Source organism: Podarcis liolepis (assembly GCF_965112155.1).
Source record: "Podarcis liolepis genome assembly, chromosome: 12".
NCBI classification, from domain to species: Eukaryota; Metazoa; Chordata; class Lepidosauria; order Squamata; family Lacertidae; genus Podarcis; species Podarcis liolepis.
This window is the reverse complement of record NC_139563.1, coordinates 43083340-43108237: the sequence shown is the minus strand read 5'-3', so window position 1 is coordinate 43108237 and position 24898 is coordinate 43083340. Positions and strand designations below refer to the sequence as shown.

Sequence of the window (24898 nt, the reverse complement as noted above, 5' to 3'; positions counted from 1 at the left end):
GTGCGTAAAATCCTAGTCCCTCAGAGTTTGGCTAAGTCCGCAAACCTCTGTGTGTAACAGAGCCCCTTAAGCATGGCTCCGTCAGTCGCTGGCAGATTCCGACAGTGGTTGCTTCCGGAACCTCTTCCAACATAAAAGCTCCTTGACGGAAACGCGTCTCCTGGACTCACGACGCGACAGTTTCCGGCGCGGAGTGGGTGTCCCTATAGGAGGTCCTGAAACCTCCCCACTACCTTCGCTGGAAGTGTCTCTGAGCCATCCCTCCCGCTCACTTTCCCTCGGAGCTCCTTCTCTCCCCCTGCTGGTTCCCTCTTCAGCTGCTGAGTCTCTCCCAGCCTCTGTGAGCCCTTCCACCGCCTGTCCCTCCGATGGCAGTTCCCTGACACCCTAGCACAACAAATCCACTTTTAAAATACTGGACTTTTGTGGTCTTGAATATGAAGGGGAAATGCGATGAACATAACAGGAAGACATATAAGCACCCTACCAGCAAATCATGATGTATGATCAAATTCATATATCCGCCTTGCAAACAAATCAGAAGGGATGCTCAGTAGAGACTGAACACAGTCTAACCACCACATAAGCTTTGTGCAAGCAAATCAGAATGAATGCCAAGTGCCAACAAGTGCAAAAATCGTTTCCCTCAGCATCATGGGAGCCACCAGGGCATTTTTCTCAGCCGGAACGCACCGGAACTCAGTTCTGGTACCTCTCAGGTAGGCACCATTGCCAATATAAGAGGAGTTCATGGTGAGTTCCAACTCCTCTTTTTCTAGAAAAATCACACTGGGAACCACCATCTTATAACAACACAACTTGGCACAGTAATCGTAATGTTAATAGGCTGCCGAAGGGATGGTTTAAAAAAGTAACCAAATAAAGTCAAACTAACCTAATGCTTACCTTTTCTTTCTTCCAATTGTGGAGCTACTTTCCCTTCCACAAGTTTTTGTCCAGGTTCTTGTCTAAGAAACATAACAAAAAAAAACATACTTTGAAGCTTTCCATATTAAATATTTTTATTTAACATGATGTTATGTTTGCTGCTGGGATCAGTATGCCTGTGCTAAACTTCCCTCGTACACCCTAGTTGTGTTGTTTCAGTAGGATTCAAAATGTGAGCCACGGCCAACCTGGTCATTTCCCCCATCTTCACCAGGAGCCATCACAGACAACAACTGGGGACTGAGAATCTTACTGTTTGGGTAGCGCAACTCACATAGGGAGTTTTACTAGTTGAAACAGCTGGCTGGGGAAAATTCACCAATGCATGGTGGTGTTTGACAATACCTTTGTTGAAGGTTTAGTTCAGCTCTTTACTCTTTCTGAAAAAGTGAAGCTGATTCTCCTCTACGTCCAAAACAGTTGTGCCCAGTATTTTATTAGAATTCACAAACTCATAAACTCACTGCTCCCCACCCCCACCCCGCTCCAGTCCACTTCACTCCCATCACATATTTTGGTCGACACCTGTCCAAAATGTATGCTGGTTACCAATTTATATAATGTCAAAAAGTGTTACCATGGTAAGGTGAAAGAGGTGTTCTGTTGTTTCATTTCTAAGTGAGATTCTATATTTAAATTCTCTCTATATTTATCTCTTTATTCTCTATATTTATCTCTTTACACACTCATCCCCTCCCCCAAAATTGTTCACTTAAAATTTTGATTAAGCATATTACACAGAGAAAATAGGAAAATGTATGAACTAATGGAACCAACCTCAAATTCAAGCAGATTTTAAATAAGCTAAGGAGAATACTGTATCTCAAACAAGGTTGCAAAAAAAAATATTAAAAAAAAATATCCAGGTATGAGATCGGTGAAAATGAAACAACTGTGTCAGACAGGTTATTATTATTATTATTTATTGTGTTTATACACTAACCTTCGCCTAGAGGATTCCAGGGCAGTGCACAGCATAATAAAAACAACCATTTACACAGAATAATTTAAACGTCTAAAAGCTACAAAACTAAAAACAACATTAAAGCACAACAGCACAATAATACTGCTAGATTTAAGGAAGATTTACCTCCCCAAAGCCTGGGAAAACTCGCATGCCTTCAGCTGATTTCTAAAAATTAATAGTGTGGGAGGCAACTGCACTTCCCTAGGAAGTGAATTCCACTATCAAGGAAATGCCACTGAGATAATGATAACAGCACCACAACAGCAGCAACAACAACAACAAGAAATTGAAGCTGAAAGTGTAACTTTGGTTTGCAAACGAGTAGGCTCCACCAATCCATTAAGAATGTAAGAATACATATTAAATCTTACATTTTTTCTGCAAGTGATCATGTTAGATTTGGTTTCGGCTTCTTTATTCTTTACTGCATCTATAAAAAAACCCAACATTGGTAAATGAGCAAAAGCAATAACTGAGTAAAAATAGTTTACTGGCAAACAAAACTACTTTTCATAGTTATTCCAATCTGTTCTCTGATACATCAAGTTGAAATAACAAGATGTAGTACTGGTACAAAAAAATATTTTATTAAATATATAATTATACTATAACGGATTGCATGGTACCTTTCTGTACTGCTGTTACTACCTGCACAAGTTTTCCAAATATGCACCAAACACACACATAGTTTAATCTGCTGTGGACATAAGAGCCAACTCCTGGGGGCTGAGGTCCCTTTGCCCCCCCCATGAAAGATTTCAGGGGGCTGAGCCCCCCTCCCAAGTTGAAGGGCATTGCCATTCAAATGGTGTGCATGTGCCACATCTTGTGATCAATTATGTGGGGCGGGGCTTACCTGCGCCCCCCCCCGCCTGTGGAATTGTTTTACACAGTGCTATCACCTCTGGTGGCACTGTGGGTTAAACCACAGAGCCTAGGACTTGCCGATCAGAAGGTCGGCGGTTCGAATCCCCGCGACGGGGTGAGTTCCCATTGCTCGGTCCCTGCTCCTGCCAACCTAGCAGTTCGAAAGCACGTCAAAGTGCAAGTAGATAAATAGGTACCTCTCTGGCGGGAAGGTAAACGGCGTTTCCGTGCGCTGCTCTGGTTCGCCAGAAGCGGCTTAGTCATGCTGGCCACATGACCCGGAAGCTGTACGCCGGCTCCCTTGGCCAATAAAGCGAGATGAGCGCCACAACCCCAGAGTCGGTCCCGACTGGACCTAATGGTCAGGGGTCCCTTTATCACCTCTGGTGGCCGTGTTTTCCAGCAGTGGATGGTTTTAGGGGGCTGTGTTGCTCACCTGACCTCCATTTGCTTATGCTGCTGCTGCTTACTGGAAAGTAGAAGGGAAGCGGGGAGGTGGTGGGGAGGTTAGTGCCGTGGTAGTGCACTGCCAGGAGTGCCAGAATGGCCCTGCCAGTGCCTTTGCACCATGCTGACCTCACTGCTGCCTCACCCCTCCTCCCAGTAAGCAGCACCAGCCTCACTATCTACAACTGATATGTTCTGGAGATGTCTACATTCAGGATTATGACACGGTCAACATGGATGAGACATCTACAGAAAATATCATGTGTGTTACAGGGAGGACCATGGCAGCAATCCAGCCACTCCTTGAAGGGACACATGTTGTGCAGAATCAACCCCCACATATCAAACGGTGCATGTCATGAATGAGCACTCAAAGTAGAAGACAGATAAAAGTGTGAGGCTCACAAGCAATCCGCATGGAGCACTTATACATATAAAGCCTTAGTTTTCATTTAATAATTTGAAATCGTTATATTACTGTATACCACAATTACTAGTACATTACAATTACTGTACTAGGGAAAGAATCCACTTTGCATACAAACAAGCAATGAAGTCAATATATAGAGACAGAAAGGCAGATAACTGTACCCTTTTTTGAGAGGTAGCACATTTCAAGCCTTTGCTGAGCAGAACAGGCCAGCAATTTGTTTGCTTCTTCTAATGCACTTTCATACCAGACTTTCCCCCTCTTGTATACATTTGCCTACAGAAAAACACACATATTATATTAGCTATCAAAGTACTAGTACTATGTTTCTGAAATTACAAATCCGTGCAAAAAAATATATGCATTGACTCAGCTAGTCTTGGATGTGTTACATACACCTGCAGTTGCAAATATATATAATTATATATTTATAAATTTAAGATTATGAACCCATTTTAATACCCCTCCCCCAAATGGAAACACCCATTTAAAAAAAAATTAGCTATCCATATCAGTTTTTAGAACTTACATGAGGCAGAGACACACACAGCTGACCCATATTTGGCAGTTTTGGGGTGACATTAAAGGACAGCAAGTTGTCTATTTCTCCCATTTAAACAAGGAAGAGAATTATTTGATTTTGTCTCATAGATCAAAATGTCTTTGCCTGTTCCTGAGTTAGGTCCTGTTGGTAGAGTTTTGAACTCTTCATTTTTGGGAGTTTATAAATGAATGTAAATCCAGACACCTGCCTTGACTACACTGTGAAATCCAGTATCAACTACATATGCGATCAATCATTAAAAAAAATCCCATGTCATTTACAACTTTTAAACGTGGGCATTTGAAACAACATATTAACAGTGACATTCTATACAAGTCTACTCAGAAGGAAGCCCTACTGAGTTCAAATAGTTGTACTGTAGATACCACTTCAGCCCAAACCAGTAAAAATATGCTGTTTTACTAAGTTTTGTACTAACTATAATTAGGTCTTTGAGAATTATTTTGCTTTGAGTGGAAAGGGAAATAAAGTGAAAGTGAATAAAGCTGTTTTAAGGACTTCCAGTGTGATGAAGCACTGGTGGGAAAGAAGTCTCCTGTATTAATGAAAAAAGGAATACAGCATAGTTTAGACAAAAGGAAACTGTAGTTTACAGTGAACTAGAAGCTGAACTGTAGAAGCCATGCAATTTTTCACATAGTCTTGAACATGCCCAGTTCTGCTATGTACAGAGCCATTTATTGGTATCTAAACTATGTGTCATAACCATTTCAATTGTTATGCAATCTCTCTTGTAGGCTTAAGGCACAATAGTTAGCAAAACTATGAACATGACCTGGAACCTTTGAAACAATGAACTTCAATGCAGTACTTGCTGATCAAACAATATATTGCAACTTGGTAATGCTGTTTGTTAGTATTTGCATTTACTGAACTGAAATCAAAGTTGGGAGGGGGAAAAAAGAAGTCTTTAGAGGCAAAGATGAAAGGCTCCTATTCTTAATTTATACAATCCCAAAATATAGGCTATATGATTAAAGAGATTTAAGTTTAGAGGGTTACCTTAATATTATAGAAAACAAATCTAACAGAAATGCCTTTAGCTTGTTGCTAGGCACCAGTAACTAAACTCAACATCTAATCCCTGCTTATGCAGAAATTGTAAATTGCATTCTCCTTAATAATAAAGAGAACTGATTAGAAGTTATTAATATTTTCTTTCTTTTTACCATCATCTTGTCTATTTTTTGAAGCACGGCTTGTTGGATTAGTTTCCTACAGGAAGATACAGTTTGTGTAGGGGAGCGTGGAATCTCAATCTAGTCCTCTATAGACAAAAGGCTGCTTTCACCAATGTTATCTCTTCAGAGAAGGGAAGGAAACAGTTTCTGCATGCTTTCTTGACTATTGTCTTGGGCCCTACTCTTCTTTAGTTCCAGGGCTGCTCCTACCATTAGACAGAGTGAGACAGCTGCCTCGGGTGCCTAATGTCGGAGATGGGAATCCTTCTTCCATTCCCTTTGCACCTCTTAAGTTATTCTGTTGCCCTCAGGTAGGGGAGAGGATGTGGTCCTTTCACCAAGTAAGATGTGGCTTTTGCATTTGGAACAGGGAGGGTGCCATATTGACCTTTTCCTCAAGCAGCAAAATAGCTTGTTGGCTCTGCTCCGTTCTGATCTATGCTATATCCATGTAGTACTATGAATTATGAAACCTGTACAACATAATTTTCTTCAACTAACACCCCTGCAGTTACTAGTTATCTGAGTCCAAAGTGCAACTAAATGAAAATATTTTGCTTTTTCCTGTGTTTTATTTATTGAGATCGCGTAGGTAAGGTGAACATAAGTTGCAGGCTTATTGTACTACCTTTGACCAGGAATATCTGCCCTATCAGTTATTTAGTTATTTATATACTATATTTATACAGATGCCCCATATGTTCTCTGGAACCCCCACAAAGCAAAGAAACAAACAAACAAACAAACAAACCATACCACTCATATTCCAGCAAATGTGGATTTATAAAAAGAAACACATTTTATATCTGGGAAAATGGAGTAAAGCAAGCAAGCAAATTATTTATATATACTGTACATCTTGCAGTTAATGCATAAAAGCAGCCTAAGAAACACTTTAGAGTTCTAGTTCAAAGTTGAGATAATAAAGCACTCAACTATAGTACCCTCATGGGTTTATGGATCAGCTCCTAATACACAAGGTCACTTTGAACCTTTAAAAAAAATAAAATCATTTTCCTACCTATCAAAAATGGTGGCATCTCTTTCTCTTATACAAGCTGACTCGCCTGTCTTGGGTATACCCCTTTCACAATAGGCTTGTCTCTTTATCCAGATCTCGTGTACTCTTAAAATACAAATGTGCTACCAAGCAGAGTAAAATGGCTAAAAGCAGTGCTATTTTTCTAGAGAAAGAGGTGCTGGAACTGAGTTCTGGTGAGTTCGGATTGGGGCAAAAAAGCCCTGGCTAAATGCGTTTGTTATGGAAACATTTAAGATTGCACTGCCTTGTAGACATATGGTCCTGGGCTCCCTCTTTCTCTTTTGACAGCCTTCAAATTTCTAGGTCCATGCAAAAATGATCTAAAGTGTCTATACAACTGCCAGTATTGGGAGAATTAGTGTGCACAGTGACATTCTAAATCAAAACCAAAAAACATTTACGAAAGGTTTCCCACCTCAACCATTGCAAGTAAAGCTTCCATGCACTGCTGTCATAGGGCCTAGACCAAGTTCTCAAACTTGGGGGGGGGCATCGCCCCCTTGGTTCCATGAGCTACTCCCCAGTGCCCCCTAACCTATAAAGAAAGAATATTATTCTAAATACAGTGGTACCTCGGGTTACATACGCTTCAGGTTACATACGCTTCAGGTTACACACTCCGCTAACCCAGAAATAGTACCTCAGGTTAAGAACTTTGCTTCAGGATGAGAACAGAAATTGTGCTCTGGTGGCGCAGCAGCAGCAGGAGGCCCCATTAGCTAAAGTGGTGCTTCAGGTTAAGAACAGTTTCAGGTTAAGAACGGACCTCTGGAACGAATTAAGTACGTAACCATAGGTACCACTGTAGTGGTTTGCACCACCCACTGAGGAACATCACACAATAAAAATTGCACACTTATTCAAAACCTAATTAAAACTAGTTTAATTACCTCACAAACATGATCCGGCGATACCAGCTTTTCAAACTGTTATAGTCATTTACACCTCCAGCTGCTGCCCCCATGCCTCTACGTGCCCTCCTAGGTAATCCCACCATCCTGCAGAGGGTGGCACCCACCTCCTTTGGGAACCACTGGCTTCAACTTTTAAAACTCAAAATACAAATGGAAACATGTTTTTAAAAGTCAAAATACTTTTGAAGCATGTCATTTTTCAACACGTAGGCTGTGTACACACTCCCATTTACTCTGCACCCAAGGCACTCCATGTCAGGAGTGCGTGCAGGAGCCAGACCCTGTGACCGGTAGGGCTTCGCAGGACCGGGGCTTTCCTAAGTTTGTTCTCAATAGGCAAGGCACGGCCGCACAGGTGAGGCCAATTGGTAACTCACAGACCTGGTGGCAAGAGCCGGGAAGGGATAGAAGGTAAGCATTTCCCTTTGGCTCTTTGCCACAGCAACACGCTTCCTGCCTTGTTGTTTGGCTTTGTGACTCCTTGCTTCCTGATCCTCGGACCCTTGGCTTCTTGACTCCTTGCTTCCTGATCCTCGGACCCTTGGCTTCGTGACTCCTTGCTTCCTGATCCTCGGACCCTTGGCTTCGTGACTCCTTGCTTCCTGATCCTCGGACCCTTGGCTTCGTGACTCCTGGCTTCCTGATCCTCAGACCCTTGGCTTCGTGACTCCTTGCTTCCTGATCCTCGGACCCTTGGCTTCGTGACTCCTTGCTTCCTGACCCTCGGACCCTTGGCTTCGTGACTCCTTGCTTCCTGACCCTCGGACCCTTGTCTTCGTGACTCCTTGCTTCCTGATCCTCGGACCCTTGGCTTCGTGACTCCTTGCTTCCTGATCCTCGGACCCTTGGCTTCGTGACTCCTGGCTTCCTGATCCTCGGACCCTTGGCTTCGTGACTCCTTGCTTCCTGATCCTCGGACCCTTGGCTTCGTGACTCCTTGCTTCCTGACCCTCGGACCCTTGGCTTCGTGACTCCTTGCTTCCTGATCCTCGGACCCTTGGCTTCGTGACTCCTTGCTTCCTGATCCTCGGACCCTTGGCTTCGTGACTCCTTGCTTCCTGATTCTTGGATCCTCGACTTCTTGACTCCTGGCTTCTGGACTCTCGTTCCTGCTCCCACCCCGCTGTCTTGCCCCCCGTCTCGACGTCCTCCGCCAGGACTTCGACCACCCGTAAACCAGACCGTGACACTCCAACTGATAGTTTGGGAAGTGGTTTACCCACAACATTAAACACGATCTGGTGTTGTTGTTTTTTAATGAATTACTGTGTTTTGATGTGTTTTTCTCCAGCCCAGCTTCGATCCAAATTGAGAAAAATAACAACCTGGTTGCATTTTACACCAGTAATGTGCTGTCATGAATGAGCCACCTCCCCCGGAAGGGTTGCAGCCAGCTGAAGACAGCAGCAAGGAAGAGAGAGGGTTAACTGCCATGCAGGATGAGCATCGGCTTGTGCCAACTTCACCGCCCCTTGGAATGCCAATTGATAAGGGAATGGCGGGGAGCCAGCTAGAATGCAGTCAAAGCTTGCCAGAAGCACAAACACGCGGGGAAGAATTAAGAGACAGCTTCTCAGAGAATGGGGAAGAGTAGGGTGCTGACGCACTCAGTCTGAGGTCTCGACGAATGGGAGGGCTCCAAGATAGGAAGTAAAAAAGATGTGTGAAGCGAAAGTTCAGTTGCTTCTAGTCTCACCGGAAGCAGGCTTCAGAAGGGTCATCATGACTGATGATGGCGGGGGCTGTGTTAGAGCCGTCCAGAGTTGTCTGTCTGTTTTGGCAATAAATCATCCTTTTTAATTACACTCGCTGTGTTATCAAGCCAGAGACTGGACTCCTGACATGTGCACACAACCTTGGTTAGCAATTCTGCGTTGGGAAGCCAAGCACATTCACAGATGATGTTGTGAACCCAGAAGTTTTGTTAAGATCGCATGCACAAATAGGATCAATGACATGATTTTATTTTTATTTTATTCTGGGTTGGTAAAGGCTTCAAAAGGAATAATGTGGGAATGTTCTTAATCATGCCCTCGTTTGGCCTTTAGCCTTACTACATTAAAAAATAATCAAAGGGCCAGTAATACCACGGATCACAACAAAGGGGACAACATATGTACCCAGCACACAAACACTTTATTAAATTGTTTTTGCTTTCCTAAACTTCTGAAATAAATGTCCCTGCAACAAACAAATAAAAGAAGGGGAATAAAGTTAGTCCAAGCCAACCTCAGCCAAAATGACAACACTTTGGAAAGAAACCAGTTTTTACATACTGTAGAATCACTTAAGATTACAAATTGGTCCTGTGCATGTTTACTTGGAAGTAAGGTCCAATGGATTGAATTAGACTTTATTTACATATAAATTCATTTAGAATTGTAGCTTAAGGAGACATTTCCAAGCTTGGTGTCATCTAACAAGGTTGAGCAGCTGTTCAGTTTCCCATTCACTTCTCTGCGTTTGGGAAAATTAGCATGACCCACAACAATTACGCAGGCTTTCCCAGTATTGCTTTTTTATTTTTGTACCCACTTCAGTTTCTGGTGCAATCCATTGTACATACAAGTCTTACTAAAATGAATGGTGTTGCTTCAGATGAATATTGCTTGATGAATAATGCTCTTACCCCAAGCCAAGGCTTTCTATTAACATCCTTTTAATTCCTATTATTATTATTATTATTATTATTATTATTATTATTATTAAACTCTGAGTTAAATACAGTTTAGTATTTTTTAAACAGACCCAGAGAAATCAATGGGATTGAATCTAAACTTAAGTCAACTTTAGCACAGACCCACTAAAATCAATGGGATTAAGTTGGAATACATGACTAATTTAAGCATGCCTATCTCTGAATCCAACCCTATGTATTCTGTATAGCTGTCCAAACCATGAAGCTGTTCACGACATGCTCTTTGCAAGGAATGCTCTGCATCCTCGTTGCGTGTGTGCATGGTCCTCCCTGAACCTGCAACTTTATATTATATAGGAGCATACACAGAATAGAAAAGGGTAATTATTTTAATAAACCGAATTAACTACACTGCTTGTTTGCAAGCTTTCAATTTATTTATTTTTTAAAAAACCCCAAGCACAAATGTTAAGAGCAAAAATTAAAATAAATTGTGTTGTTAGATCTCCATAGTTGGTTCAATTAACATAATCTTCCTGAAAAATCACCTTTTTTTCCAGAACAGCAATACAACAGCTAACACAAAATCCTAATTATTTTAATTCCCTTAATTGCTCCAAATAACTATGCCTAATGAAAGACCCGTTTGCCCTTTGAATACTTGTAATTAAAAACGAAACAAAACTAGAATTATGATAGCAAAAGTAGCCAGCCTTTTGTGTGTCTATCAAGGCGGATACATGCTAATTACAAGGGAAGACGTCATTCACAGCCTCTTCAGTTTGATATAGTAATGTATGCACAACAATTATGTGCACACATAATGTAGTAATGCACACTTTTTAAAGAAATGACATTGTGATGAAATGTGTATTACTTGATTTAAGGTATTTTCTTGACAATACAAGCATACAAATAAGGAATTTCCAGGAAAGTTATTTACAGTACAAAGGATTCAAGCTAGTGCGTTTTCAATATACGTGTGCGCCACCTTGTGGTGAAATACATATTTTAAAAGATCATCTTAAAATTTGATTGCAAGGAACGTGAGGCACGAAAGAGCCTAACTTAAGGGTAGGAAACTTGTGCCTCCTCCCCAAGTTCTAAGAAAAGGCTTGCCCCCCCCCAAATGCTGGCTACACCCATGGCGAGGAGGATGCTGAACTTTCCCCCACAAATTGTTCTTTCCTCAGATTGTTTCTCTTCCATACTTTCTCCCCTAAGAGGAGTTACATCTGATCTCAGATATCCATTGGGACAAAAACAGCTAAAGATAGTCTTCCTATCCAAATGTGTTAGTAGAAGCTGCACTGCCTTTCAGAACACTGTGTTCACCTCTGGTAACTCAATTTCTAAAAGGATAACTGGAGAAGGTACAGAAAGTAGCAACTAAAGTGATTAGGGAAATAAAGCAGTGGTTTTATGATGGCAGAAAACATGACTAAGGGGAGACATGATATAGATTCATAAAATGTTGAAATAGGTAGAGAAATTATTCTCTCTCTAAATTTTAGTTTCCCAGCCCATCCAATAAAATTGCTCACTCGTTTCAATTAAAATAAGCAAAAGGAATCAACTTGTGCAAACCATAGCTAAGAAACAGTGATGGCTGCTAAATTAGATGGAAACTTAGTACAGAAAGTCATTGATCTGTAAGTCTATTAGCTGTAATAGTAAATAATAATAATAATAATAATAATAATAATAATAATAATAATAATAGAGCCTCCATATTCAGGCATCATACTTTTAATAACCAGATACTGGGGGAAATTACTGGAGATAGCCATCTCCATGGTTACTCCGCTTGCAAGCTTCCAAACATCTGACTTACTCACTGTTTTAAACAGCATGTGCAACTAGATAGGCATTTGATCTAATCTAATAAAGCAATTCCTAGGGCTTAAAAAACCTCACTATAGCTCTTTCAAGATACCTCATTTGTGTATTCCAGCTTAACCATTTCAAACTCTAATCCATTATCCAATTAAGATGACATACAGATCTAAGCTGATTATGCAGTATATGTTTAAATCCTAGTTCTTAGGTTTTAACTGAACTGTATTTCAGGCTGTAAATGATTTTGGAATCAGAATGAAACTTCCCTTTTAAAATAAAAAGCTTTTCAAATATTCCATTAGTAGAATTATCCTATTTTGTATTGATTATTCTATTCACATTGGGGTATTTTTCCTCTATAAAACTTATTTCTCACTTTGTGCATGTGGGGGTGTTTATAACATATCAAAAAGATGAAACAAATATCTAGAAGCAGATATCTTTTAAAATGTCATTTCAGCTTAAACAGGGTACTGCTATTTTTACAGGCAGATACAATCTGCTTACGTGACTAAACACTTCCAGAAATTGACTTAACTATTCAAGAAGTGCTTTCAAAGATTGCATTTTAAGGGAAATCCATGTTAAATGAGCTAATGGTGCAAGGGAGCGTCAATTATGAGGCATCATTTATTATTTAACTGAAGTAAATCTGAGGTTCAGGGACGTGGGTGGCACTGTGGTCTAAACCACAGAGCCTAGGGCTTGCCGATCGGAAGGTCAGTGGTTCAAATCCCCGCGGCGGGGTGAGCTCCCGTTGTTCGGTCTCAGCTCCTGCCAACCTAGCAGTTCAAAAGCATGTCAAAGTGCAAGTAGATAAATAGGTACCACTACGGTGGGAAGGTAAACAGTGTTTCCGTGCACTGCTCTGGTTTTGCCAGAAGCAGCTTAGTCATACTGGCCACATGACCCAGAAAAACTGTCTGCAGACAAACATCGGCTCCCTCGGCCAGTAAAGCGAGATGAGCACCACAACCCCAGAGTCATTCGCGACTGGACTTAACTGTCAGGGGTCCTTTACCTTTTTAAAATTTGAGGTACCAATGCCACTGAAGTTTGCTAGGCTCAGCCTGGGAATTAACTTTGGGTGCTTGGCAATGCTTACTTCAAACACGAGATGAGCATCAGAAGCCCACCACAAATGTTTTCACAGCTTGAATTATTATCTTTGGTTAATCCTGCTCTGAAGGGTTACGCCCATGGAAGCTACTGCTGGAGTGCAACGGTCCCTAGTAGTAGTTGCTCTCAGTACTAGTTTCTTTGGTGTGCAGTCTCAGAACGAACTCCCTGCATATACCAGCGTCCTCCCTCCCTTTTGGCTGCTTTCTGAGACTGCAACCAGAAAAGTGCTGCTGGCAGGAAGGGTTTATTATCTGAGCCTCATATTTGCTTGGAAACTCATTTAAGTACTTTTTAATCAGTGGAAAATTCACCAATCTCCAAAATGCATGTATTAACACCTAACAGCTATACATCTATAGCACATGGATTCCAATCCAGAAATATCAAATGCAAGGTTATTTAAACTTGCCTTTACAAAGTGCAAATTATCTGGATTTATAAACAGGACAGAAATTCACCAAAAGTAATTGACTTGGCAGCCGTCAATGAGAATCTTTTGGGGAGGTTCCATCAGGAGAAAAGAGCAACTGATTTTTGAAAAGCAATTTCTAGATCATAATATTAAATATTCGAACTTTTATTTAGAACTTCAGAATAACTCAGGAGCTTATAATTAAAATGCTTAAGATATACCAGCCAAACTTCAAACTAAAGCACAGATAAACTCTAAAATGCTATATGGGCCCCCGAATGGCAGCATCTCCCAGATGGATATTTTACATGCTTATTCAAGTGTTATGATCTCACACCAGTGAGAAGGGTAAGTGCAGTACAACTGACTTACCAGCACTGACAAAAATAAAAAGACACCTGCATTTTCTGGAGCTGTGCCAACGAAAACAGCAAACCCAAAAGCAGGAGCTGTGGCACTGAAAACGAGTACCGTATTTTTTGCTCTATAAGACTCACTTTTCCCCTCCTAAAAAGTAAGGGGGAATGTGTGCGCGTCTTATGGAGCGAATGCAGGCTGTGCAGCTATCACAGAAGCCAGAACAGCAAAAGGGATTGCTGCTTTCACTGCACAGCGATCCCTCTCGCTGTTCTGGCTTCTGAGATTCAGAATATTTTTTTTTTCTTGTTTTCCTCCTCCAAAAACTAGGTGCGTCTTGTGGTCTGGTGCGTCTTATAGAGCAAAAAATACGGTATTCAGATGTTGTCAGAACCAGAAGCTGCAGTGGACTTAAAACATGGTACGTCAAGCCTTTAGTTAATATTTTTACTAGATCTAGTTAAGACAATTTTATTAAACTAAGCCTTCCTTAATGGATTGCATAGGATAACAATTTCTAAATATCTCTGAAAATTATTAATTGGTAATGTTTCTGGGTTTCACATTTTATCTCTGCCACCTCTATTTTTAAGACTAATCTACTTTATGCATATGCAATTATTCTGGCCAGTAATTAAAAGATATGAATGTTTACGTCTTGTTGTTTTCACTATAGTGTGCTTTATTATTATTTTCTGGTGTTTTCATATCTGAGAAGATAGTAAACCACTTGGGGATAAAGGAAAATATCAGGAACAGGCTAATTTCAGAAACCGACAAAGGAATTCACAATGCCAAGAAGCCTTTGGTTCAAGTGCAATTTGTGGTAATTATATCTGAGTTAATCTTAATAGCAGGCTTGTCTGCTTATAAAGTACAGCCACTTCTTGAAAAACAGAGCACCATCCTGTGTTTAGAAGCTGTTTGAATCATCTATGAACCCTACAACTAGGCTCTGTAACCACCCTCATTTTTGCCATCAAAATGTAGCACTATTGCTTGGATACATTTGAGGAGCCATACAGATGCTCCAATAACTGTATGGCCTAAAACAAGCTTCCTCAACCTCGGCCCTCCAGATGTTTTTTGGCCTACAACTCCCATGATCCGTAGCTAGCTGGACCAGTGGTCAGGGATGATGGGAATTGTAGTCTCAAAACATCTGGAGGGCCGAGGTTGAGGAAGCCTGGCTTAAAAAGTATAAAATAGTAAGTTGTTACCTGTGCTATTTATTCTGGAGCAATGTATTTCAGAATTCTGCTGCAAAAGTATAATTGTTTATGATTACCCATTCAGCTAGAGTATTCCTTTAACGGTAGAAGTTTCCCCCCACCCCATACCTAGCTGGCAGTTACCGTATTTTTCGCTCTATAACACGCACCAGACCATAACACGCACGTAGTTTTTAGAGGAGGAAAACAAGAAAAAAAATATTCTAAACGAAATAGTGGATATATGATTTTTGTGGTTCATGCTGTGGCCACAGACATGTGATCTGACAGTGAGTTTGGAGTAGCCCAATGCAAAAATCCTGAGGATCCATGTGGATCCATGCTTTGTAACCACGGAGGAGGGATGGAAGGGGAACCATGGATCCTCTGCTCACGACTGCAGCAGATCCCCCCTGCCACCCGCATTCGCTCCATAACACACACAGACATTTCCCCTTACTTTCTAGGAGGAAAAAAGTGAGTGTTATGGTGCAAAAAATACGGTAAGTCATCTGTTTATTAGATGTTGAGACAGAGAATCACAACCATTTCCCTATAATACATAATCAAAAAGCTCTCCCAAAGAAGAATGTCCTGAAAATAGGATTCAGAGAGAAGTACACAGCAGAGGTCAAATGTTGTGCCAGTTAATATATATATATATTAATTACTGTATTTATTAAGTAGTGGGTTGACAAAGCAGACGACACAGAGATTTCTCCAAGTGGTTCTTTATAGTAAGCTGGGACTGAACTGAACTGAACAGCTCAGCTGGCCTGCTTTTATAGGCAGCTGGCTGTCAACATTGTAACAGCAACATCCCAGGATTTCCCGCCTAAATTAACTGACGTGGACCTGAGTGAAAACTATATACACAATACCCCTGGTGACCAGGGTGAGTACTTCAATACATAACAGTATTCATATGCGGCTTTTGGAGTAGCTGCCTTAAAAAAGCCAGGAAACTTTTAAAAGCAGTGATAGCAAGCATTTTAGAATTGGGGCGTTTCAAGCGACAAAGCTGCAGCGCTATGGCAGCACAACTTGCATCTGCTGAAATTCCCTCTTCTACATAATTCTTAACGTGAACCTACATTTCCAGAGGTTGGGAATTCCTGTCCTAAAGGATGGCTTATGAATACACAAATGTGTGAAACCAATAGATCATTAGCCTGGTGCATGTTCCAAGAAAGGTTGAATAAAGACTGTAAGCTGGTGCAGCTGAAGCTAAGCCACATTTACTTCCTGCAAATAGAGCTATAAGATTATGGCCTTGAGTGGAGACAGTATGACAACAGCCAAATAAAGACTGACTGTGTATATCTGCTTTCAGGCTTTTCCGTCTCTCAGATAATGACATGGAAAAGGCCTGAGAACAGTCATCAGTCATTTCTTTAGTCAACAGTGACTGTCCTTGAATTTGGTAAGGGAAGAAGAAAGGAGTAGATTTGCAATGTCACATAAAAAGAAAACAGGCCAAGTAGAGAATGAAAGGAAGAATAAAGAAAAAAATATGATGGAGTTTCAAAGATCAATCAGAGGACAGAAGAGCATTTATTGATAGGCAGGCATTTGAAGTGGAAATGGCAGAAATAAGAGGAGATTTAAGGGCGTTTTATCAAACTACTAAATGATTGACAGGAGATTTAGCTACAGAAGAGTTCATACAATAAATAGGAAGAAACTTTACCTGCACTAAAAGGAGCAAAAGAAAAGATTTGAGCAGCATTTTTATGTTGTACCAAAACTAACACTTAACTTTGATAACATAAAAAAGCGAATGGATCTTGACATTTGCTGTTTGAAAACCATTGCTGACAGCTGAATATTAAGGAGGTAAAAGAACATCACACCACAACCGCTCAACACAAGTGAATGGTGAAATCAACTTAAAACCATTACAGTTTTTTCATCAGATTAAATGGGAAAGTGGTTACAATTAAAACTTCCCAATCGTGATGCAACTAACCACATAAATTGACTTGGGACTACAAAAATATATTGAAATATATTCTTCAAAACCCTCTCCAGCCACAAATGTGGACTTACAGCAGGTGATGTGGAAACATATCCAACTGTTCTAACATGTACAACAATGTGCAAATGAGGAAACAAAATGTATACACAGCCTCTGATCCTGAAGCTAACATAAAGCCCTTGTGACTAGTAAAAACAAAATCCGTAAACGCTAGCATGTGTATGGAAAATCCATCTGTTGGTAGACTGCTAACTTGCTCAAAACTGTTAGTAAAGGTATGTTGACAGTTTAATTCATGCTTTATTTTATAGACGTTTAGATTGCTTTTTAGGCAAGATTGTTTCTCAAAATGGTTTACAACCATATACAAATACATATCCATAAAATCCATCAGCAACATTATTTTAAACAGTTTAATGTATCCAATTCCATCCCAAAAGCATTTAGACCAGCATACCGAAATAAAAAGTCACACACCTCACTCTGAAAACCGCATCCAATATCTTAGGTTACGTTATATTCCACAGTTGAACCCGATATGAGTAAATAATAATATGTTATTAGACTCTTGTATTTTGCAGGGAGGGGTTGAATTGTGGATTTTTGCTGTGTTGACATTGTGAATAACTAAACACTGTGGCCAACTATGTATTATGAAGCAGTTATATAACTCTTAATTTTTTTGTATTTTGTGGACATTATTCTATGTATCTAAATCATGCTAACATGATACTATGGAGTAAACCACCCTGTGGCCTTTTGGCAAAGGGTGGTATATAAATTTCTTACATAAAATGAAATAAACCTGAGTCTTTAAGCTAATTTACAGTTAACAACAGATGAGGATTGCCTAATCTCTGTTGGAATAAAGTTGTATAGGTAATTGGAACATCTATCTGCTGTTGGCCTAGATGAGCAAAGCATGTTCTGAATTCCAAAAGTTAAATCTTGTGCATTAAAGGTAGGGAATGAACTGTAATTCTCCAGTTTTAGAATTTATCTAGACAAATTGCAAGCTAAGGCTGGTTGCTCTCCTCCACTTCAGCTTCATTCTCCTTGCCACAGTATGAGCTAGAAATAAATGTTTGTCTGGGGTTACAAGAGTACCCCATTACTGTGACTCTCTGTCTGTTACTATTTCATTATTACTATTATTTTTAAAATCCAGTTTAGGACCAGATTTAAGGCTCTCTCATGTTGTCTCCACATAGCCAGGCAACTGGAAGCTAAGGCTGATATACCACATAATGGATGCACACCATAATGATGTAATGCAACATCACAAATTGTGCTTACTTACAACTTTCCCTCCATGCTCCCATACTTTTCCTTGGTCTTTTAGGCCAAATCCAGATGGTGAGGATGAAGTTCTAGGGTCAGCAAAAATGCCCCACGTCTTAGTCCTGTATTGCCTTATGAAGCATCAAAGCCTTACTGCAATGCTAGAGCAATCTTGTTAATGGGAATAATCTCAGGTTTCTGAATACGTCTCAGATTTCTAAAGGTTGACAAACACTTGCCAAACCATGACACCCCTGTCATATTTCATAACTAAATAAATAGGCATTGCTCACAGCATCCAGTATGTAGCTTCTGTATACAGTGGTACCTTGGGTTAAGTACTTAATTCGTTCCGGAGGTCCGTTCTTAACCTGAAACTGTTCTTAACCTGAAGCACCACTTTAGCTAATGGGGCCTCCTGCTGCTGCCACGCCGTCAGAGCACGATTTCTGTTCTCATCCTGAAGCAAAGTTCTTAACCCAAGGTACTATTTCTGGGTTAGCGGAGTCTGTAACCTGAAGCATATGTAACCTGAAGTGTATGTAACCTGAAGTGTATGTAACCCGAGGTACCACTGTATACTGTTGTAATCCTGGCAAAAATTCTGCTTCAAAAATCAATCTGTGCATATCCTATCTTCCTTTTTTTGCCCACAGTTGCTGGCTGCTACAGCCCTCAATGATGGGGCATGAAAATCTTAATAACCTTTTTAACGCTGCTCAGAACCTTATCAAACAGTGAAAGATTGCCTTCCTCAGCACTGAATAAAGCGCATCTGTAGTTTTCGTGAAAGTTGCTGCACCTGTGGAAATTTTCTTTAGATCAGTTTAGAATTTGGTACATTTACAGACCCCATCAGGTCCGGCAGGCTTCACGTTATTAGCTCAATATATGCCATTTACATAGATTTTGTAAGGCTTATAATAGCAGAACCTTTTCCATGCAGAAGTGTATGGAATTTTCAAAATAAATCTACAGCCACCAACCAGAACTGTGATCCTTGCAAGTTTGAATCTGTGTATTATTTAACAAATGGGTGAAGTCATTTCTGACAGTACCAACCATCCTTTGGAGAAATGGAGAAACCAAATTCCTTTCTCCAGCTACTCCAAAGAGAGGATCGGTGGAATTTTGGCCTAATAATTCATCAGCTGTCAGGGTACAAATGCCTAGAATAAAGCAAGCAATAAATAAATAAATAAAAACCAGTTCTTTCAAAAATTACCTTTCTGGCCATTCAGGTGGTAGGTGTAAGCTGCCGTACATTGGAATCTATAAGTCAGAGGTAATGGGTGTTCTGTATAACCCTAAAGAATTTGTTGACAAATCTAAATTTTCAATCCCAACATTCTGCTTCTATGAGGTGTTTTTTTGTTTTTTAGTTATGAGGGAAGTTCATATCTAGCAGATATGTATTATGTGGTTTTAAAGTTATGATCAATAAGAAAACAAATACAGTTTTAAAAGCTCCTACCTTAAATGAGCTAGAATAAATGCTAATATATTTTATAGCAGCCCAGCTCCTAGAATGGGGTTTTCCCAGGAATTCTACATGATGACTTTCAACATCTCCATCCGAGTCGTATGTTACATACTGTCCATTTGTAGGATCAGGACAAAGAATGGCAGGCCATCTTAAAATAAAATGTTTTCAAAAAATCAGTTCAGGGAAAGAAAAAGCATATAATACACATGCTCCCAAATTATTTTTAGTCAGAAACATCAATAACTGGCAACGTTACACACACACCCACCCACCCCCATCAGCACAGGGATCTTTAATAACTTGTCTTTCAAAATAAAGGCACATTGCAGAGCAATCCTATGTATTGGATGGGGATGGGGATCTGCAGTACAGCATTCACAAATCCACAGCCTGCTAGTTTGGCATGGCCAGGCAGGAGCTGTGTGTACATGGATGTTCTCATCCTGTTGTAAAAAAATAAAATGAAATCCTAAAATAACCATGCCAGCTCGACTGTCATAGTTAAAGGCTCACTTTGGGGGCATGTTGAGAGAATGAGGAATACTTTAGTCGTCTAGGTCCAAGCCCATGCCTGACAAGCTGTTGGAATACCTCATTTTGGAGCCCACCACTAGTGGGAACAATGCTAGTGGTACATTTACACTCACTGAACTTTTCACAGGTACATTGGGGAGGAACCTCCAGGGCTGACCTGCTGGCACAACACCCTTTCTGCTGGTGGAGCAGCATTTCTGCCACATCCTATGACTCTTTAGCCAGCCTTGTGGGGAATATAGGATTGCTCCCCTACTTCCTTTCCTTGTTCTTGTCACAAGTTTGGAGGTAACATTTGCTTGTGCTTATCATGAACAATCTTTTTTTAAAACAAACAAACTTGTTTTCCACTTTCTCCTATTTTTTTCTGAAGCATACTGTTTTGGTATACTTTTTAACTAGGCCTCCTGAGACAATATCAGAACAGAATAACTGAAGTAGAATGGAAAATTGTTTTGTCCCCCATTCTTCAAGGCTAGAATTGTTTTTATGTCTTCTCAGACTACTGCATTCAAAATATATAGCGAATCTGTATTACCTGCAATTAAATATTAACTTTTTAAAACCTTACCTTGGCCACCGGTACATTTTCACCAAAACTAAGCTTCCTAGAGGAAGCTTTGAATACACATATTTTAATCCATGTTTTTGAAACTGAGACTCCCCTGGAAAATGTTCTTCAGAAACAGAACAGTTGTTAAACCAAGGATCAGGATTCATATAACAATACCATGGTTCATTAGGAGCAATATGTGTTGCATCATCATGTGATAAGAGTCTCCATTTTAAACAGCTGCTGTTCTCACACTGCACCCATACTTTATCTAAATAAAAATTATGCTCTGTTACAGAATCCATATAATATAGGATCTTCACTCTTACAGGTCACAGCTTGATGAATACTTGTGTCCTCTGAAATATAAAGAAAAGAACAGGATCAAATTAACACAAATCCAAAACCCCCCAAACAAATAGCTACTATTAAACTCCATTAATCGTAAAGCCCTAGCTAAGCTCTCAAAAGCAAGTGATAGTTGACTGCAGCATGATGGAAACTGCAGAAAATTAGCACGTATTGCCCTATTTCCAGGGTAAACTAGAACATCTACTAGTCAAAACATTTATGAAGAAAAATTATGCAAAAGGGGCAAGGAAGGGGTAAACTTTAAGAGAACAAAGTAGATACCGAAATTAAATGCCAACAACCCTTCATCACTATACCATTCCTAGAAATGAAGACTGTGAATAATAAATGACTGCACCGACACCTTCCTTCCCTTAGCACAAGGATGAAAAGCCTGCAACCCTCCACAGGCTGTTGGTTGTTATAACAACCAGTTACTTACTGTTTCTGTGAAAAGTCATTTTGCATATAAGCTCTAACTCAGTTGTCTAGTATTTGCATTATATTGCCATTTAACCCCAACCTTTATGTTTTCCCTTCCTTTACAATCATGTTTTATATGCATATGGTAAGTTGGGAGCATGCTCCATGCATTTGATGAAGTGGGCTCTACAGCTTATGCCATAATAAAACTTGTTTGCCTTTAAGGTGTCACTAGACTCCAGGCAAACCTTCTCCAACCTATGGCAGATGTTTTGGACTACAACCCCCATCGTCCCTTACCATTGGCCACACTGGCTGGGGCTCATGGGAATTGAACTCCAGATATTGAACTCAAATATCTGGAGAGTCACCGTGGGTCCTCACTCTCGCCTTAAAACCATGAAAAGACCTGGGCTGAACAAAGACATTGGATTCTTATCTCACTATACATAACTAAACCATTTCTCACCTTCCCACCCCTTGCCTTTTCCTGTAAGACCTATTACAGTCGTTAAGAGTCGTCAAGAGGCTCTCTCAGCTATCTGCCTATCTCCCATTCCCACCACCCTTCTGAGTAACACCCCTCCCCACCTTCTCACTATATAGAAGGATCTGGCAACTTCTGTTTCAGTGTATCTGAAGAAGTGTGCATGCACACGAAAGCTCATACCAAGAACTAACTTAGTTGGTCTTTAAGGTGCTACTGGAAGGAATTTTTTTATTTTGACTATGGCAGACCAACACGGCTACCTATCTACTACAGTGATCAGCAGTGATTGATCTTCATCACATACTGATGGCTGTGTGGCTAGAAACCATTGCTCACTAAAAACCATGGCTATTGTAGGCCGGAAGGATGGTAGAAACAGGGCCATAATATGAGGTTCTACCCAGATAAAGTGGAATCCTTGGTTAGGAGAAAGCTAGAGACTAGAGATAGTAGTATAGTAGTAAAGCAGATGATGTCCCAGCTAAGACAAAATAAGCACAAATGGCTGGTGATGAAGCAGATGACGACCCACACAGCTCAGTGAAGAGACTGGGAGTCTCAAAAACTGGTGGGCAAGAGGTGTGTCGCTTTCATATTTTGTCTACCATTTCAATACCACAAAAGATGGGAATGAACATTCTATGCAAAAATAAATAAATATTCTGTCTTAGGAGTGTATTTAGGTTGTCATGCTGCAAGCTGCAAATTCAAGCCGTACTTTTCAACTCACTGGTCATATTAAAATACCGCACTAAGCCTTGGTTTAGCACACCTTTTTGGCCTGGTGGACCAGATTGTCATCTGTCTCCACCCCTGTGGGTCAGCTTTGACATGTGGGCAGTCAACCCACTTGTCAATCATCTGATTTCATAATGACATCTGGCAACTGGCAGGTAAGTTGTCCCAACCAGCCGGTTGCCAGGTGCTTGGGAACTGCAGCACAAGGAGCCTTGCCAGCCTTATGCTCAGAAAACATATCAAGCTTAGGGCTTGGGAAATGGTTTTCCGCAGCGACCACCTGCCTGATTGACTTCCTTGTGTGGAACTTGGTTGCACAGATGAACCAGCCAAGATCTCTTGCTGCACTATGACAAGTATAGCATAACATGAATAAGCTGCAAGCCTTGGGCTCAGTTGCTCCCCTTCCTCCCCACATGACCAAGCTGACATGTTTGGAAGTTTTTACGATGCCTGGGACTGATTCCAAAAGACATGGAAGGCATCAGCTTGTCGAAGACTGGTTTAAAACAAGCCAGGTGACTTCAGGTGTTTCTAGATGGATTTTTATTCTGGGAACTCGGGTGATTTAGGGTGCTTCCAGATGGGCATTTACTGGTGCCGCTCATGCATGTAAGTTTTTTTTACAACTTCCATGTACTGTATCCTCAGCATCAAAATAAAAGCCAATATTATTATTTTTTCATAGTATGCCAGTGGCCTGTTTGTGGCATCTGAATGATTCATTTGCAGTAACTTGGGTCAGATTACCTGAGAGAACACCTTCACCAATATCTTCAGCCAACACTTTCCTGATTGTGCCCCAAACTGTGGAAACCAGGAGAGCCTTTTCTGTGGTGGCAGCTACCTTGTGAAATACTCTCCTAGCCGAGGTAAAGTTCGAAGAAGAGTTTGGATTTGATATCCTGCTTTATCACTACCCTGAGGAGTCTCAAAGCGGCTAACAATCTCCTTTCCCTTCTTCCCCCACAGCCAACACTCTGTGAGGTGAGTGTGGCTGAGAGACTTCAGAGAAGTGTGACTGGCCCAAGGTCACCCAGCAACTGCATGTGGAGGAGCAGGGAAGCAAACCCGGTTCCCCAGATTACGAGTCCACCGCTCTTAACCACTATACCACACTAGCTCCAATAACTACATAGAGTTTCCAGCCCATGCTTAAAACACACTAGGTTTTTTTTTTTTTTGACCAGAACAATCAGAAGACCAAAATATTAACAAGGAATGGAGAAAATTTATAATTTACCTTAAAAACCATTGTAAACAGCTAAAATTGTTAGTAGGATTGGAATAACAATTGTAGTTTGACGGCGAATTTTGGACATAACGGAGATGTAAAAGATTTGGATTATATTATAAAATATGCAGGAGGAAATGATTTACAATACGACCCACAAAGGGGAGGAGGGAAGTCCAGGAGATACTTTGGAATCTTGTTTTTATGTTGTATGTTGGATATGTGATAGTAAAACTTTAATCTGACAAACCAAATAAATAAATAAATATATATAAAACACTAGTTTGCCCAAGCATTTTCCCGGGCATTGACCTGCTATGGGTGTTGGTGTTCATTACATTTATACGCTGCCTTTTCTCCCAAGGAGTTAAGGTTCTCCTCCTCTCCATTTCAATCCTCACAACAACCCTGAGAGGTAGGCTAGTCTGAGAAATGGTAATTGGCCCAAGGTCACCTAGCGAGCTTTATGGCTGAGGGGAGACTTGCACCATGGTCTCCCAAGCGCTATGCCTGTTGTTGTTATAATTATTATTATTTTAAATGTTGTCTTGCTGCAAATATTTTACGGCTTATGGAATCCTCTCGACTACAAAGCATTATAAAGAAGTGTTTTAAAAACAAAACCAAGCACCCAAGCCCTTTGTCTGGGAGCATCCTGGCACTACAGACCTATGCATGCCTACTCGCGAGTAAGCCACACGCATTCCAGTGAGTCCACTCAGGGTGGACGCGGCCGTGGCATTAAGAGACGAGAAACAGCCTCCCCTCACGACACGACCTCCCCAGAGACGAAGCCCTGACAGAAACTCGGCACTACAAATCCCGCCATGCTCCGCGCGCCTGCGCTGCACGCTGGGAACAGCGCCCTTCGCCCTCCGTTTAACCCTCGC

At 40.7% G+C, this 24898-nt stretch overlaps 1 protein-coding gene across 2 annotated transcripts in view; it reads right to left on the bottom strand.

Annotated features, from left to right (window-relative positions):
• The window catches only part of ZCWPW2 (zinc finger CW-type and PWWP domain containing 2), a 41105-nt gene that overhangs the window by 12954 nt on the left and 3253 nt on the right, over positions 1-24898 (bottom strand). Inside the window, exons 1-6 of one of the 2 annotated variants that reach the window (XM_083468501.1) lie at positions 24678-24873; positions 20791-21131; positions 19674-19833; positions 3821-3935; positions 2287-2345; positions 907-968 (exon numbers count right to left, since the gene is read on the bottom strand). In XM_083468501.1, the coding sequence (XP_083324627.1) occupies positions 907-968; positions 2287-2345; positions 3821-3935; positions 19674-19833; positions 20791-21077 (683 nt within the window). In that variant the 5' untranslated portion in view covers positions 21078-21131; positions 24678-24873. Of the gene's footprint in view, positions 1-906; positions 969-2286; positions 2346-3820; positions 3936-19673; positions 19834-20790; positions 21132-24677; positions 24874-24898 lie in introns of those variants that run through there. The other variant, XM_083468502.1, reaches the window with a different exon arrangement.